Below are 16,355 nucleotides of genomic sequence, written 5' to 3' on the forward strand. Positions count from 1 at the left end.
CCGCTTTGTCCTTCTCATAATTAGTAAGTTCAAGAGCTGCAATAAAATGGGAATTCATTAAAGGGATTAGGTGGCAATAATACTTTTTAAAAATTCAGTGCATAAAATGAGTACGGTAATAGTACGATACATGTTTTATACACCTTTTAATACATTTGTTTTTAAACCAAACACAGGTATATATTTATATGTAACACATAATTGGGATTTCAATTCAAAGAAAGTATAAAAGAACTTTCTTTTTTATGGTTACAAATTGAAACCAATCTCCTTTTCTTTTTTTCTTTTTTTCTTTTTTTCTTTTTTTTTTTTTTTTTTTTTGTAACAAAGTTGAAACATATGGGAGAAGATCCCAAAGCTATCTAACTCAAAGAAGCCTTTTTTTTTCATCAAGAGGCATCCAATTATTCTAAACTCCAAGCTATCCAAATGACTTTTTCTTTTTCTTGTCTTTTAATCCCCAAATGACTCCATTACGTTGGATTTTATATAATAAATAAATAAATAAAAAGCTACATTGTGTTGATGCACAGACCAAAGCACCATCGACCAGGAAGCTCTCTTGTCTCTTCCTACGGAATATGAGTTCTCTTTTTCGATGTCTTCCTGAAATCGCAAGAAAGCTCTGCAACTCTAAAAGCAAAGCAGAACATTCAAGAGAAAGGAGGATGGATGAGAGGATTGAAGATGGAAGCTCCTTCGCTCTCTTTAGCTATATAAGTTGTGATATTTGGCTTAGGCATTATACCAAACAACTTATCTATACATTTTCCTCAACGTGGATACACCAACAGAAAGAAAGAAAACATGCTAAGCATGGTGGCAAGCACTCCGAGATCAAGGACTCCGGCCATCAGTAATGATGAAGCAGATCTTGAAGGTGAGCAAATTCTGGCCACCAACGATGATGTAGCAGATTTTGAGGGTGAGGGTCACAGTCAGTTCACCACCTTAGAAGACAATGTGATGATGAAGCAGATCCTGACCACCCATGATAATCATAATTTTCACAAGGTTGATCTCAAGCCCCATCTCCAACTCATTGAGGAAATTCTCCGACACTCCACCACTCTCAAACGCACCAATATTCATGTATTATTATTATCATCATCTTTTTTCTTAATCTTCTTTCATTCTTGCTTATGTTTTTACATTTGTACTTTAACTTTGTAAACTATATATATATATAGGACCTGCATGTTTCTTCACTAATGGAAAGCTTGGATGAGAAGTCCCAAAAGGTCGACTTCGTAGGTATGCTTGAAGCATTGGCTTGCACCATACACAAGATCTCTTGCGAGGTTAGATAAATAAATAGATAGAGCATACTCTGATGTAAAACATTGACATGCAGTCACTCACATGTAATATTTGTTCTTTTCCTTGTTTACCATGAAAGATATCCAGCAAGTGCTCTAAGGGTGAGAGTGGGGGTGGGGATGCACACTCGATAACAGTGGCACTGTTCAAGTCCCTATCAAAATTCTCTTGGGATGCAAAGGTGTTGGTGGCCTTAACAGCCTTTACCATCACCTATGGGGAGTTCTGGCTGGTTGAGGAGCTCTACCTAACACATCCGTTGGCCATGTCCATAGCGCTACTGAAGCAATTACCTAACATATTTGAGCAATCGGAGAAACTAAGGCCCATTTTTAAAGAGCTATGGAGACTTATCAAAGCCATGTTCAATGTGACCAAATGCATCATCCAATTCCATGAGCTACCACCTCAGTACATCTCCCCGGACCAACCACCCATGTTGGTGGCAACCACCTTCATCCCCACTGCTGTTTACTGGACCATCAGGAGCGTCGTCACCTGTACATCCCAGATTATTGGCCTTATTGGTTTGGATCATAAGTATGTCATTCTCATATCTCCCTCTTTTCCTTATCCATTGTCCATTCCCCTTAATTTGTAATGTTTAGCTCTTTCTCTTCTTTTTTTCTATTAAATGATTTAACGCATGAGGAAATGAATTTGAATCTCTGGTATGACTACTACAATTACAGATCTATTCCATTGACCACTGAAGCTAGTGAGATGTCAAGCTTAGCACAAAAGGTCAACAACATACATGAAAACCTTACAAAGCAACTCGGTCTTTGCAATCAACATATTAGTGAGTGAATAATGAGTAGCTAGGAACCAAGTTCAGCTGATTGAATAGATGCTAGCCGCTTCCTCTAACTTTTCATTTTTTGATATCTCCGTGGTGGTGCAGCTGAGAAGAAACAGGTCGAACATTATAACACACTGGTGGAACTCTTTGAAACAACCCATGTTGACAACATGAAGATTCTCAAGCCATTGATTGACAATGAGGATGATTCGCAGCCATTTCTTCAACAATCCATGGGAAAAAGGGTTCTCTCTCTCTCTCTCTCTCTTAACTATGCCCCATAACAACCTACCTAATCATATTGTTATGTACTTTCTACTCATCTCTACTAGGTTGGTGTTGAAATACTGAGAGGGGTGTATGTATCATTGCTAATATCGGACTTGAACATCTCCCAAGAAGAAGTCGTGATTCTGAAAGAGTTGACGAGAGTCGTATTGTGGCTCCCCGTGGTGGATAGGTCCCTCCCATGGACCAAAGCCAGGCAAAGAGACTTTGACCGAGTGCAGTCAAATATATCAGGAGAGTGGTACTCAATACACCCTTCCTTGATCCATCCAGCAGTGATAAAGTACGCCAAGGAGATATGGCACTTTAACAAGAAGCCAATCCTTGTTAGTTTGGACTCAGAGGGCAGGGTTCATAACCCCAACTGCTTCCATACTGTGTGGATTTGGGGATGGTGGGGCAGAACTTTACCCGAAGAGGAAAGGTTGTGGAGGACAGAGGCCTGGAGACTTCAAATCTTGGTAGAAACTGGATTTGATCACTTAGGACGCGATGAAAACTTACTCGATTGGGTAAACACCACTTTTGACCTAAAAACAAACATCGAATTGGATTCCATATATTAATTCTTGAATTGGTGGCCTTCTCTCCTACTAATGGCAATGCCGAAGGTGGGGAATATGGCGCAGCTATTGTTTTTCTTTTTTGTGACCCTGGTGGTCATTAGCATCATTCTTGTATAGTTTCTTTTTTCCTTGATTTTTCATTTTAATACAAGTGATATTTTAGGAAAAAATATTAACAGATACGTGGAGAACAATTCATTTGCCTATATGGAGGAGAAAACATAGATTGGATAAGGGACTTCACGACAACAACAAGAGAAGTGGCACAGGCAATAGGTATCCCATTCCAGATGATGTACATGGGGAAGAGAAACCCAAATAAGGAGCAAGTAAGGAAGAACATCGACATTATCACCATAGAAAAACTTAGTTATTGCTGGAAAGACCTCACACTCATCTGGTACTTCTGGATCAGACTAGAGAGCATGTTATACTTCACGATGCAGCTTGGCAACACCATCGATAATGACCCTATAATGAAGGGGATCATGAAATTGCTCATCTTCGATGCCAGTGAGCATGGATGGGCGTTGATAAGTAAGGGATCAGAAATCATGGCCATAGCCAAGGGGGACATCATCTTGACATGCTTCAAGGAGTATAACGATAGGTGGAAAGAAAACGCTAAAATTAAGGGTTTCATTCTGGCACTCATTGATCACTTGGAACAGCTGCACACCCCACATCACTGCAATTGCCTCATCCTGCCGGAGACCGAAGACCGGATGATCCCCAAGATACTGGTTTGTACTGAGTGTGGCTGCCCTATGGAGAAGTCTGTGTCCTTGACTGCCATGTACAGCTGCTGCAACGATTAGTTGTGCCTCCCAATTGGTAGTCTATGTAGTATTGATGTCAATCGTGGCCAGTATGATAAAGTATCAACTGATATATTAAATATCATACCAATACACGAAAACATGTTTTGTGTGCTATAATTAGGGGTGTCAACTAGTCAGGCTCAATTGAGTTAGGTCAGGTTTCAGATTTTAATTGATCAATTTCTACTAATTGGGCCTTAAACGGGTGTTAAATGAGCTTATGCAGCATTTATATTCTACTTTTCATCATATTACATACTTTTTACTTAAGATCTTGCCCGTGCTGCACCGGTCCACCCCGCCCCGTGTGAGGGAGAACCCCTGAGAAAGAGCTCTGAGTGAAAGGTCCACCGGTCGTATGGCCCACCCAACCCCTGTTCCAAAGATCAAGTTTATCTTGGACTTTAGAATAGTTAATATATTTAGGAGAAAAGAACTATGCTTGCTAGCACAGATACACGACTAGACATAGAAAGGTGAAAAGACTATGTTGCCCCTGTGCTAAAGATGCTCGCACACGTTGATGTACTTCTACCAGCAGGCAGCATTCTCTTGCTCATATATAATATCAAAGGGTTTGTTACTAAAATTGTGAACCACACTTTTTTACCCTCCATATAATATTATATGTTGGTACAATACATGTCTACTAATGTAATTTCTCAAACTAGTTCAATATATCCTTTATTCTCTCACCTCTCACGACTTCCTCTCCTTCCACTACTCCCATTCCGACCACATCCACTCTTCTCTATTTTGAGAGCTTTACAATTGTTAAGTCTATAAATCCTTCCATGGTCAATCCTCAAGAAAGAGTCCAGTCCAGAGTCCTGACCCCACTCCTTCTCGGATTCCTTCGCCTGTGTGATTCTCTTTCACTTTCACTTTCACTTTCACTTTCTGTTTCTCTTTACTTTCCATTGTTTTATGGTATGAAGCTTGCTTCTCTCCTGGACTGTAGGGACAGGGAAGATATGGGTGGAGGAATATTATCTTTTGGTAGCAGACTTGCAGCCAAGGAGGCGAACACTGAAAGAGCTGGCGAGAGAGAGGAAGAGTGAAAGTAGGAAAAAAGATCACATAAAGAGAAAAATACGTATATAATAAAAGGATAAAAAAGAAAAAATAAAATTGGTTACAACAATCAATTGTAACGCGTAAAGTGACAAACAGATTAACCCGTTAATGGATTAAATCAACAGTAATTTAGAAAGAATTTACAATTAATTATATTTAGTAATCAATTAAAATATTAATACATAGCTTACAAACGGTTAGACTCGTAGGTTAAGCTGAGTCGGGCTTATAAATGGTCAGGTGAATCGATCAACAGTCGGGCTTGCCCTTTGCACTAAGAACGATCAATTAAAATCGGTTCGTTCTTGAGCTTGACACGTTCATTAATTGGGCTGAGCCAACTTGGTTAATCAAGCACGAGACTAACTTGGTGTGTTGCAAATCTGGGTTAAACAAAATCGGTTAAACAAAATCGGTGCAGTAAGTTTTAAATCGAATCGGCTGATTAACATTGTGTACAATCTGATTTTCAAAATCTGCGTCACGCATTGTCATGTAGTCGCAAGGAAGGTACTTATCAAAATTTAGTTCTCAACAAACTTGAAGACGTGGAAAAATCAAAGCTATATATGTTACAATATTAAAGAAAAAAACAAAACTGATATAAGTATTTAGGTAATTCACATCGCCACCCCCTAGAGAATCTCATTATTAGAGAAACACCTCTGTATAATACCATATTATACTCAGACTCCCTACTGTCAGTTGTTGTTATGGAATATACCTTATATGTTGATGTCAGCTATTATATATTTTTTTAAATACCAAAATACCCTTGTAAAAAGGGAACTACCTAATATACCCTCTAATAACTCTCCATCCCAAATCGATACCCTATTCTTCATCCCATAATCCTTCACAATTTGAGAGCATCGACGATCTACCTCCATGATAAGCGGCGGTAGTGGTAGCGGTAGTGGCAGCGGCAACGAGCCGACAAAACGTAATTTTGCAACTCTCTCTCTCTCTCTCTCTTTCTCAGACAAACAAAGAAACATCTCTTACACATTCTCTTCATTGGGTTGATTCATCTCTAAGTTTCAGTTCGATATAATTGATAAAACCCAAGAAGAAGAAGATGCTAGATGATGAATTAAAGAGCTGAAACTTGAGAAGCTGAATGAGTAAAAAGTGGACAGATAGATATAAAGGAATAGATTTTGTATACCTCTTTATCTTTGTCAAGCTTTCCCCTGGGAGCTCAACCATGAGGAGCGGCTCGCTAGCCTGGTCTGATGGAAAGCATGTAGTTACTAGCCCCATTGTGGTTATAATGCAGCAGCCACTATGAGTGAGAGTTTAGGGAAGGTCCCGAAAATTTGAGAGAGAGAGAGAGGGAGAGAGAGAGAGAGAGAGAGAAAGAGCTAGAGAGAAAGAGCGGACCTGAATGGTTGTTCGCGTTTAAGGCTTCTAAGCGATTCCCTCCTCCCCTGTTAATTTTCCCACTTTGTTTGATCCTTAAACTTATGGCTTATGGATCAAGTCTTTATTATTTTGTGTTCCAACTTGTAAGAGGTGTTGTAGTTTATGTTTTTCCTGCAAATTGCTGAAAAAGGGAAGGGAAGGGATTGGTGGTGGTGTTGGCTGTACAGATAGAAAATCTTTGATCGTGATGTGATTTTGTAATTTTAAAATCCAGGCGAAGAATGTCTGTATCACCATAAGCCTTTCTGTCTGTGTGGGTAATGGTGTTGTAGTGACACTGGTCTTGATCATGAGACTCATGACTAGAATATGTGATTTCCAGGGAGGGAAAGAGGGGTGTTGCGTCTTGGAATCATTCAAAATCGGTATATTGTGATGGGATCGCCTGAATTCTTTTGGATTACGCATCGGAATTAGCCGATTCTGCAAATTCCTAATTGTTTTTTGAAAACCATTTCCACGTATCGGAAGAAGAAGAAGCAATAAAAAAGGGGAAGAAAACTCTGTTTTCTGGCTTTCTGCTATGCAGCTTCTTGGGCTTGAGACTAATCTTTGGAACCCAACTCAGTGGTGAAAATGGTAAAACATAAATTTTGAGAGAATAGAAAGGGTATAAGAGTCATTTCAATTCTTCACTTAACAGTAACTGACGGCAGGGGCTTAAGTATAATTTGGCATTATGTAGGGTTGTTTCTCTAATAATGGCATTCTCTAAAGGGTGGCGCTGTAAATTATCTTAAGTTTTTTAGCAAAAAGAATCTTGCCAATGTGGCACAAAAAACACTAGACATGCGGGCCAATGAGAGCATTGGTGAGAACATCTTTTGTACACACAGGTATGGGGCAGCAAGGTCATTTTGCGCTTACTATATATGGGTGTTTCTTGTGCCAGACCGGTAGGGATCTTTTTCCCAAATTTTGATTTTTTTGTTCATCAAATCTATGAAAACCTAAAATGATCTCAAGCTAAGAGGGAAAATATCAGTATTTTTGTACCATTTAGAATCTAAAAAACTTAGATATAAGAGCCAACATTTTGCATATCGAGCAAATAAGTCTGACAATCTCGTCTAACATATATTGCACTCTGTCTCACATCTAAAAAGAATTTATTAACTATGAATGAGAATTTATAAGGTAAGGGAACCTAAAACCATCTCAACCTACATTAATTGTCTTTTGAAATCGACGTTGGTTCAACCCCCATATGACTAATATGGAATCATAACAAAAGCATTCATGTGCATGCAAATGATCTGGACTTGTATGCTTCTGGGCACAACAAAAGCATATGAACACTAGACAATCTTCTGGAGCTTTTTGTTTCAATATGTGTTGTGGGATTGGACCTCATACCCTCTCCATCATGGCAAGGTGCTCCAAGATCTCATGTATCTGAAACAGAGTTTCCCTATGGCAAACAATGAAATGTGCCAAACAATGTCAAATCGTAACATTGAACATAGTCAAACCCCAGATAGGGAGGTAGCATTAAGGGGAGGAGAAAGACATACAGAGCAGAGTTCCACCATAATACAACCCAAACTGGCTTGCCCAGCCTCATAGGCCTGCCCAGTGGGCTGGAAAGTTCAGTATAGCTCAGGGCGGGTTTGGGCCAGCCGCGTTAAAGATAGCTCCAATCAAGACCTATAAAGAAACAATACTATGTAAGACAAATAAGAAATGATCAGATAAAAAGAAACACAATGTCCATGTGGGACTGTAACAAGAAACACAAAAGCATGGCAATGAAAATACAGGTTGGAACAAATTCTCAAAAATTTTACAATACCTTATAGTCTGGCACTTTAACTTCTTCAAATGTATATCTTCCTCGACAATAAAGCTACCTTAGCGTTTAGCCTTTATCTTATTCCCTTTCTATTTGATTATTTTAGACTTTGGATTGATATAATTAAAGGTGGTGCATAAAGGCTTTACACTTGTTTGATACCACAGTTTAGAGGGGATGGCTTAAATAAGGTACTCTTCAGGAAATCATGGATTTTTTGAGGTAGAATCACCAGCTATTTTTTGTAAAACTATTAGGATAGGAGAGTATAAGGGAGAATGATGAAAGTCTTCAAACTTCATAAAGGAGGAAAAATGCAACCAAGGAAACTCATTTTATTCTAAAGTGGAACAAAAGAAAATAGTTTTATTCCATAGTGCAACAAAGGAAACTTATTTAAAGGTGATGGAATCCAAATTCTATGTAGAATCCAAATTTTTTTTAAGTTTTTTGGTGATTGATATATTATGCTAAACCTGCTAAGCTTGCCTTGCAATTAAAACCAGAAAATTTGGTACGTTACTTACCCTTTAGTCTTCCTTCTCATGATAAAGTAGGCCAAACTCCTAAGATTATCAATTGTAAAATACGAAGGCATCTTGGGGGCACAATTGGTCTTTGTGTCTACCACTGAACCACCTACAATGAAAGCTCTGCCAAAACATAGTTTTCATTTTTAATCATGCCCTATTTCTATGTATATGTATGCTGCAATTTTATGGATCCTCAAAGTTACAAATACCTTCTTAAGCTTGTGCATTATTGATGCAATCTCCTTCACGGGATTTCTTAAACTTAAGGATCATAACAGTACTTGTTTTTTGTTAATGAGGCCATCACATGATACAATACACTCAGGGAAGCTCGATCCCGTGGTGCAATAAGCTAGCAGGTCTCAATCTTTTTTTTTTTTTTTGGCTAACCGAAAGTGAGCTAATTTATATCATCAACAGTTCTTTTTTTTTTTGGGGGGGGGGGTGAGAACAAATCTATTATTAAATCATTTATCAAAAAGCCTATCTAGAAAAAATAAAATAACATAAATGAACCAGTATAGGCAATGCATATTCAATCCTACTAATATTTGTATTCAACCTTTAGAATAATACACAATGATCATTAACATTAACATCTGTAAAAAGAATGGAATTTGAGATTATAGGACCACTATCTAGCCCCTTATAGAAGTAAAGAAGTTTGGATTTATTCCAAAACTTGCTTCATAGACTCACCACCACATCATGCACAAAAAATATTCCTTCCTTTTGATGGCTATATAAGTTGTGATACTGGGCAAAAAAAATACTTGCTAACTTTTAGCAAAAAAAATATTTGGCTTGAGTTTTGTACAAGCAACTTAACAACATGGAGACACTAAGAGAAAAAAGAAAACAAGTTGAGGATGATGGCCAGTGCTCCTATTTCAAACACCCTAGCCACCAGTACTGATGGAGCAGATCTAGTGGGTGAGCAAATTTTGAACATCGGTGATGATGAAGCAGATTCTGAGGGTGAGACACACAATCAACTCACCACCTTAGACAATAATGTGATGATGAATCAAATCCTGGCCACCCATTCTGATCACAATTTCCAAAAGGTTGACCTTAGGCCCCATCTTCAGCACTCCACCACCCTCAAATGCACCAATATTATTGTATTACTATTTTCATATTTTTTTTCTACGTCAAATTTTTTCATTATTGCTTATACTTTTACATTTGTACTTTACTTTGTATGATTAAATATATATATATATATATATGTGTGTGTGTGTGTGTGTGTGTGTGTGTGTGTGTGTGTACAGGACCTGCAAGTTTCTTTACTCATGAAAAGCTTGGATGAGAAGTCCCAAAAGGTCGACTTCTTAAGCATACTTGAATCATTGGCTTACACCCTACACAAGATCTCTTGCGAGGTTAAAAAGATATATAGATAGAGCACATTACTATATGGAAAACATTCACATGCAGGCACTCAAGGTCTCATTGAAATTGTAATACATGTTCTTTTCCTTGTTTACCATGACAGATATCTTGCAAGTGCTATTGGGGTGGATGGGTATTGGGATGGGCACTCAATAACAACGGCACTTTTAAAGTCTTTATCAAAGTTCTCCTGGGATGCGAAGGTGGTGTTGGCATTAGCCTCATCTACCATCACCTATGGGGAGTTCTGGCTGGTGGAGGAATTCTACCGAACACACCCTTTGGCCAAGTCCATAATGCTACTAAAGCAATTACTCGACATATTTGAACAATCAAAGAAGTTGAGGCCCAAGTCTAAAGCGCTATGGAGACTTATAAAAGTTATGCTCAATGTGACCAAGTGCATCATCCAATTCCATGAACTGCCACCACAGTACATCTCCCCTGGCTAGCCACCCATGTCAGTGGTTACCACCCTCATCCCCACTGATGTTTACTAGACCATCAAGAGCATCGTCGCATGCGCATCCTAGATCATCACGTAATTAGGTTGGATCACAAGTATGTCATTTTCTTCATATCTCAATCTTTTCCTTTTCCATTGTCTATTCCCCATAATTTTTTTGTAAGTTTTAGCTTTCTTTTTTCTTTTTTCTATTAAATATGATTTGAGGCATGAGTAAATGAATTTGAATCTTTGCTCTGACTTTTTTTTTTTTTTTTTTGCTAACGATGGGTGTCAGGCCTCGGGCCCATACTAACCCCACAATTGCATGGACCGGGTCATACCGAGGTTGAATGAGAACCATTCAACTTTCACTGAAAGCAGTGAAGAGCACTTAACAACCCCATGTGAATGGCCCAAGGTGTGCCTAGTGGGAGTCGAACTTAGGACGTCCGAGTTTACGGCTTGTACCAAATTCATTGCTATGACTACAACAATTACAGATCTATTCCATTGACCACTAATTAAGGCGACTGAGTTGCCTAGCTTAACACGTACAAAAGGTCAACAATGAAAGTCTGACTAAGAAACTCAATCTTTGCAATCAGCATATTGGTGAGTGAATCATGAGTAGGAATTGCTAAGATCAGTTTGATTAAATTGATGCTAGCTTTCTCTAGTTTTTTCATGTTTCAATACCTTTGTGGTGGTGCAGATGAGAAGAAACATATTGAAGCTTATAACATACTGATGCAACTCTTTGAAACGATCCATGTTGACAACATGAAGATTCTCAAGGCATTGATAAATTACGCCAATGATGATCTGCAGCCACTTTTTATGACTCCACTAGGAAATGGGTTCTCTCTCTCTCTCTCTCTCTCCAACCTATTACTCTTAAGATTATCGGACAATCCGAGTCTTTCACTTTATATGTACCACTCAAATTTCTTTTTCCAATTGAAAATCGACAAAGCTTGCAGAAGTTTAATCAGATAAAGAGAAGCACATAAAAAAATTCAAAAAAAAAAAAAATTCAAAAGAGAGAGAGAGAGAAGGAAAAGAAGGCTCCGTGTCGAATGGCCCTACATTAGCTTGGAAGCCAAGGAGTAGTGCACAGTGAAAACATCTTCTACCGTGAGTGTGGCGATGCGGTTATCATCGGATGGTCGAGACAACATCAAGGCACGTACCGATGTTGTCTTGGCCATCCGATGTTTACCATACCGCCATACTCGTGACAGACAATAATCACTCTGTGGTGTACATAGGCATAAACAGTCAAATAAGGATGATTTTTTGGATTTCACGGGGGTGAGTACTTCATTCTTCCATTCTCTATATCTCGATGTGCAACCAGAGAACATTCCTTTCCCCATAAAGAACATAGGGCGAAAAGGAAAAGTACATCCCAGTGTCCCTCTAAACTACTGTCGGTCTAGTTACTGTCAGGAAATCTAAAGTAGGTAAAGATAAAACACCCAATCCAAGCAAAATGAATTGACATAATAAAATTCTTATCCAACACAAAAATAATTATTTGGTTAAATGAAAGAAAATTCATTATTTCAATAATTTTCCTTGGTATTCATGGTGATTTTACCTTAAAAATAATTTTATAAATAATTATTTATCTGTGCCCGTTGGATGTCCTGGGCCTCATGTGCATTACACTGATGCATTCAATGAGTTTATAATCTTGGCAGACCGGCTTGGTCAATCTTGATGGGGACAAATCATTGTGTTGCCTTCGAAAACATCCCATGAAAGCAAGTCTTGAAGACCAGAAATGAAAGTCCAATGGTCCCTAGTTGGATGTTGCTCCAATGGCTCAACAATTTGTATTGGTTTTTTAGGATCGGAGTAATGATTAACAAGGATAATCGGGGCATTCGTATTTCATAGTCAAAGGTGAAACTGTTGGATTTATGAAATTAATGTTTACATTTACCAATTGCTTTGCGTGTGGTGGTGGGCTCTTTGCTTGTGCATTGAACTACTATGCACAAATATCTAGTTTTCAACGCGGAGTTGTGTATTGTTTATATAGTTTTCAATGCAGAGTTGTATGTTTGGATTGTTATTTTCGTGCTTAATGGAGTTGTCAAAATTTTATTTATTCATTCCTCCTTTCATAAAAGTAGGTTGGGTGATGGATTATTTTGGTGGTGGACGTAATGCATGTAGGACACTTTGCCTTGGCTGATTTATACTGGTACGTTAGGTAGACAGTTAGTACCATATTCTAGTCTATCGTAATAGACCTATGGCTGACATATAGTGATGTGTCAAGTTGACAATCGACACTTTATTACATTCAATCATAACCGGTCAATTTTTTTACATAGATCTTTGTGTTCGTCCTTTTTTAAAACTCCAAAAAACCAAATCCATTAAGTTGGGATAAGACTAGTTATTGTTGTAATTATATATCTGTGCATATTTACCGTATGTCAATAGCACTAACTTTATATAATAAATTAGTTAAAAAATCATTGCCAGAATAGCATGCGTAGATATGTCATTCAGGATTTTAGCCACCAAGAGAGCTCAATTGCCTCTCTCAATGAAACACAATTAATGGATTCACAAAATATTAAAGGAAATTTTAGCCAAGACCCTTTAAAACTCTGGAATAGAAGTCCTCGATTTTGTAATCTTATATTAAGAGATGATGATATCATTATTAAATTTAAACCAATGATCTATACCAGAAATGATATGAATGACTTTTGACATTTAAATTAAAGAACTTTTAGATGAGAAGTTTGATGGAAAAACTAAAAGTCCACATTCTAGCCAAACATTTATGCTTCCACCAAATCAATCCTACATGCGGTAGAAAAAACCTCACCCTTATGAAAGCAAACTCTCCAATCGTCATTGGTGACGAAAATCCTCTTCTTGTTCAATAAGACAAACACTAGTATATAGTTCTTTTATTGAAAAATCAGCAATAATTTTAGTAAGAATAGATAACCATGTAATAATAGAAGATAATATTTCTGAAAATTATAAGAAAATATAACCATGTAACAATAGAAGATAATATTTCTGAAAATTATAAGAAAATTTTGAATCATTTTATTTTATTTTTTTATTTTTTGAAAAATTATTTGGACACTCCAATACTATAGACAGATAGCTTGATACCCTAAAAGTTTGAAAAGTTTATTTGAACCACGTACTCTTGCATTTAAAATATATTATAACTAGTGCCCATCTGTTAGTCAATCATTGTTCAAGAATGATATCATGGGTGGGGTAAAATCCTAATGCTCAAGCTACCCTTGAATAGACATGACATTTATATCCGTTAACTAAAACAAGAAGATGTCTTCTCTTTTATCTCTTGTTAGGTTACCTCTATACCCTTCGATTAAAACAGAAGGATTAATCCTCTTCCCCTTCCCAACCTTGTTCCAATGGTTGTCGTTACTGTTTGACCTCTCGATTTAAGTAGTGAGTGAAGCGATTTTCTTTTCAATACAAAAGAGGTATTTGATGGAATTAATTTTGAAATTTGACACATGACTACTCTAGATTGTCCCTTTATATCCAACGGTCAAAATAGATATATCATAAATAATTGAGATTCTTCGATTGATGCTTTCATTGGCGTGTATTAGTGTGAATATATATAAGGGGAGTTGTTTTCTCCTTCAGCATGGTTCCTTTGATAAGGTAAGAATGAGGAGATATGACAGGGATGGATAAAAACAACTCATATTAGGGGAGTCCTAATCTTCTTAAGACATAAGACATGACGTAGGAGACTCCTAACCTTCTCAAGACATAAGACATGACATAATAGAGAGTCCAAAGCTAATCTTCTGTCAACAATATATAAGAGAGCGCTTCCATCTTCCAAAACTATCAATCTCAGACACCAAGGCATGGAGCTTCCATCTTCCAAAACTATCAATCTCAGACACCAAGGCATGGAGAAATCACAAGTGATCCCAGAGGTAGTCTTGAGTTCTGGACATAAAATGCCATTGATAGGTTTGGGGTCAGCAGGGTTCCCTGTCCCTCCTAATCTTACTTCACATATTGTTCAGGCCATTGACCTTGGTTATCAACGTATCGATACCGCTTCTATGTATGGGACTGAAGAATTTGTTGGCCAAGCCATAGCTCAAGCACTTTAGCGAGGCCTAATAAAAAACCGTAGCGATGTTTTCGTTACTTCAAAGCTATGGTGCTCAGATGCAGACCATGATCTTGTCCTCCCAGCACTCTAGGAAACACTCCAGTTAGTATCTTTATCCATCTCCTAAACAAATAGTCTATCCATATTTACTCTTTAATAGAATTTGTTTTATGTTGTTATAGGAAACTTAAGCTAGATTATGTGGATCTCTATCTGGTGCACTGGCCTGTAAGGTTGAAACAAGAATCTGGCTTCCCTTGCCAAAAGAGGACATTCTTCCCTTTGATATGAGAAGGACATGGGAAGCTATGGAAGAGTGCTGCAGGCTTGGCTTAGCAAAGTCTATTGGTGTTAGCAACTTCACTAGCAAGAAGCTCTCCCAACTTCTAACTTATGCCACCATCCCTCCCGCCATGAATCAGATATGTATACATGAAATAGGAAATATGAAATTTTGCTACTACCCGGGTTGCAGGAACTTTCCATATAGGAGATTTGAAATGTTGCTGCTACTGGGGTTGAAGGAACTTTCCTAGTATCCAGGCTCGCAGCCAAATAAATGGAATAATCAACTTCCCCTTTGGGCACACAAATATCCTCTTAGGTATTTTGTATTTTCCAAATACTCCACTTCCTCTTTGGGCTCACAAATACCCTTTTAGGTTTTTGTATTTTTCAAAATACCCTTCAAGATTAAATTTCTTTGGCTGCGAGCCTTGATAGTAGGAAATTTCTGGCAACCAAGGTCGGGCCATAAGAGAGATGGTTTTGATCTCAAAATAGCAAATGTGATGTGGTAACTAAATGAAATTGAAATGTGGACTTAGGTGGAAATGAATCCCACATGGCAGCAGAGGAAGCTGATGGAGTTCTGCAATGAGAAAGGGATCCATGTCTGCGCTTGGTCTCCTCTGGGATCATATGGAACTACATGGGGTTCATCTGTGGTGCTGGAGAATCCAACCCTCAAAAGAAATTTCCCTGGCTAAGGGGAAAAAATATGGCATAGGTATTAATTAAACCCCAATAACAAGTATGTTTTAAAAGGAATGAGGCTTCTGTATTTCTTGAAAGTAGTACTATTTTGATTAAACATCATTAATATTGTTTTGACAGATCTCACTGCGATGGATATATCAGAAAGGAGCAAGTCCAATTGTGAAGAGCTACAACAAGGAGAGGATGAAAGAAAACCTCCAAATCTTTGATTGGGAACTTACCCAAGAAGAACTGGATAGATAAGCCAGAATCCACAAGAAAAGGGGTTTTTAGCAGAAATATATATTTCTCCAAATGGGCCTTACAAGTCATTGGAGGATCTTTGGGATGGGGAGATCTAACCCCTTAAAGATCTCCTTCTACTAGAGTCACAAGGAAATTTGAGGAACAATAATTATAAATAAAGCTCAAAATAAATTCTCTGTATTTTTTTTTTTTTTTATTCACATATTCTATATAACCTGACATAGATACAAAATGTTTGTAACAATGGTTTTGTGCCCCCTACGAACATTACGATAGCCTAGTGGTGGTAGCTTCGGCTTGTGGAGCCGGCACCCAGGGGAGAAGGTCATGGGATCGAACCCTGTCGTACGCATTGTGTGAGTGTGTGTATGTGTGTTTTCTTATTTATTCTATACCCACCCGTGGGTTGCCCAGATGGTTAGGGCGAACTGGGGATTGTGTGGATTAGGCGCACGGTCTCAGGTTCGATTCCCCATCTGTGCATCTGCGATTT

General features: G+C 38.0%; 1 protein-coding gene and 1 pseudogene across 2 annotated transcripts; both read left to right on the forward strand.

Moving 5' to 3' along the window:
* Positions 1-613: 613 nt before the first annotated feature.
* On the forward strand, positions 614-4,043 carry LOC122077196 (protein SIEVE ELEMENT OCCLUSION B-like). 2 transcript variants are annotated; one of them, XM_042643066.1, is made up of 7 exons: positions 614-1,014; positions 1,191-1,301; positions 1,400-1,860; positions 2,013-2,122; positions 2,225-2,367; positions 2,455-2,922; positions 3,156-4,043. In XM_042643066.1, exons 1-7 carry the CDS (start codon positions 808-810, stop codon positions 3,792-3,794), a joined length of 2,139 nt encoding a protein of 712 aa, XP_042499000.1. In that variant the 5' UTR covers positions 614-807; the 3' UTR covers positions 3,795-4,043. The 2 variants fall into 2 exon arrangements, with proteins under 2 accessions (XP_042499000.1, XP_042498992.1); XM_042643058.1 differs by having other exon boundaries at positions 616-1,092.
* A 10,362-nt stretch (positions 4,044-14,405) lies between these two features.
* LOC122074176 lies at positions 14,406-16,072 on the forward strand (annotated as a pseudogene).
* Positions 16,073-16,355: the final 283 nt, after the last annotated feature.

This window comes from Macadamia integrifolia, chromosome 1 (genome assembly GCF_013358625.1).
Source record: "Macadamia integrifolia cultivar HAES 741 chromosome 1, SCU_Mint_v3, whole genome shotgun sequence".
Lineage (NCBI taxonomy): Eukaryota > Viridiplantae > Streptophyta > Magnoliopsida > Proteales > Proteaceae > Macadamia > Macadamia integrifolia.

Coding starts and splice junctions, on each gene's coding strand:
- LOC122077196 (XM_042643058.1), top strand. CDS start 808: ATGCTAAGCATGGTGGCAAGCACTCCGAGATCAAGGACTCCGGCCATC. Junction 1,093..1,190: donor TCAAACGCACCAATATTCAT/GTATTATTATTA, acceptor ATATATATATAG/GACCTGCATGTTTCTTCACT. Junction 1,861..2,012: donor CTTATTGGTTTGGATCATAA/GTATGTCATTCT, acceptor CTACAATTACAG/ATCTATTCCATTGACCACTG.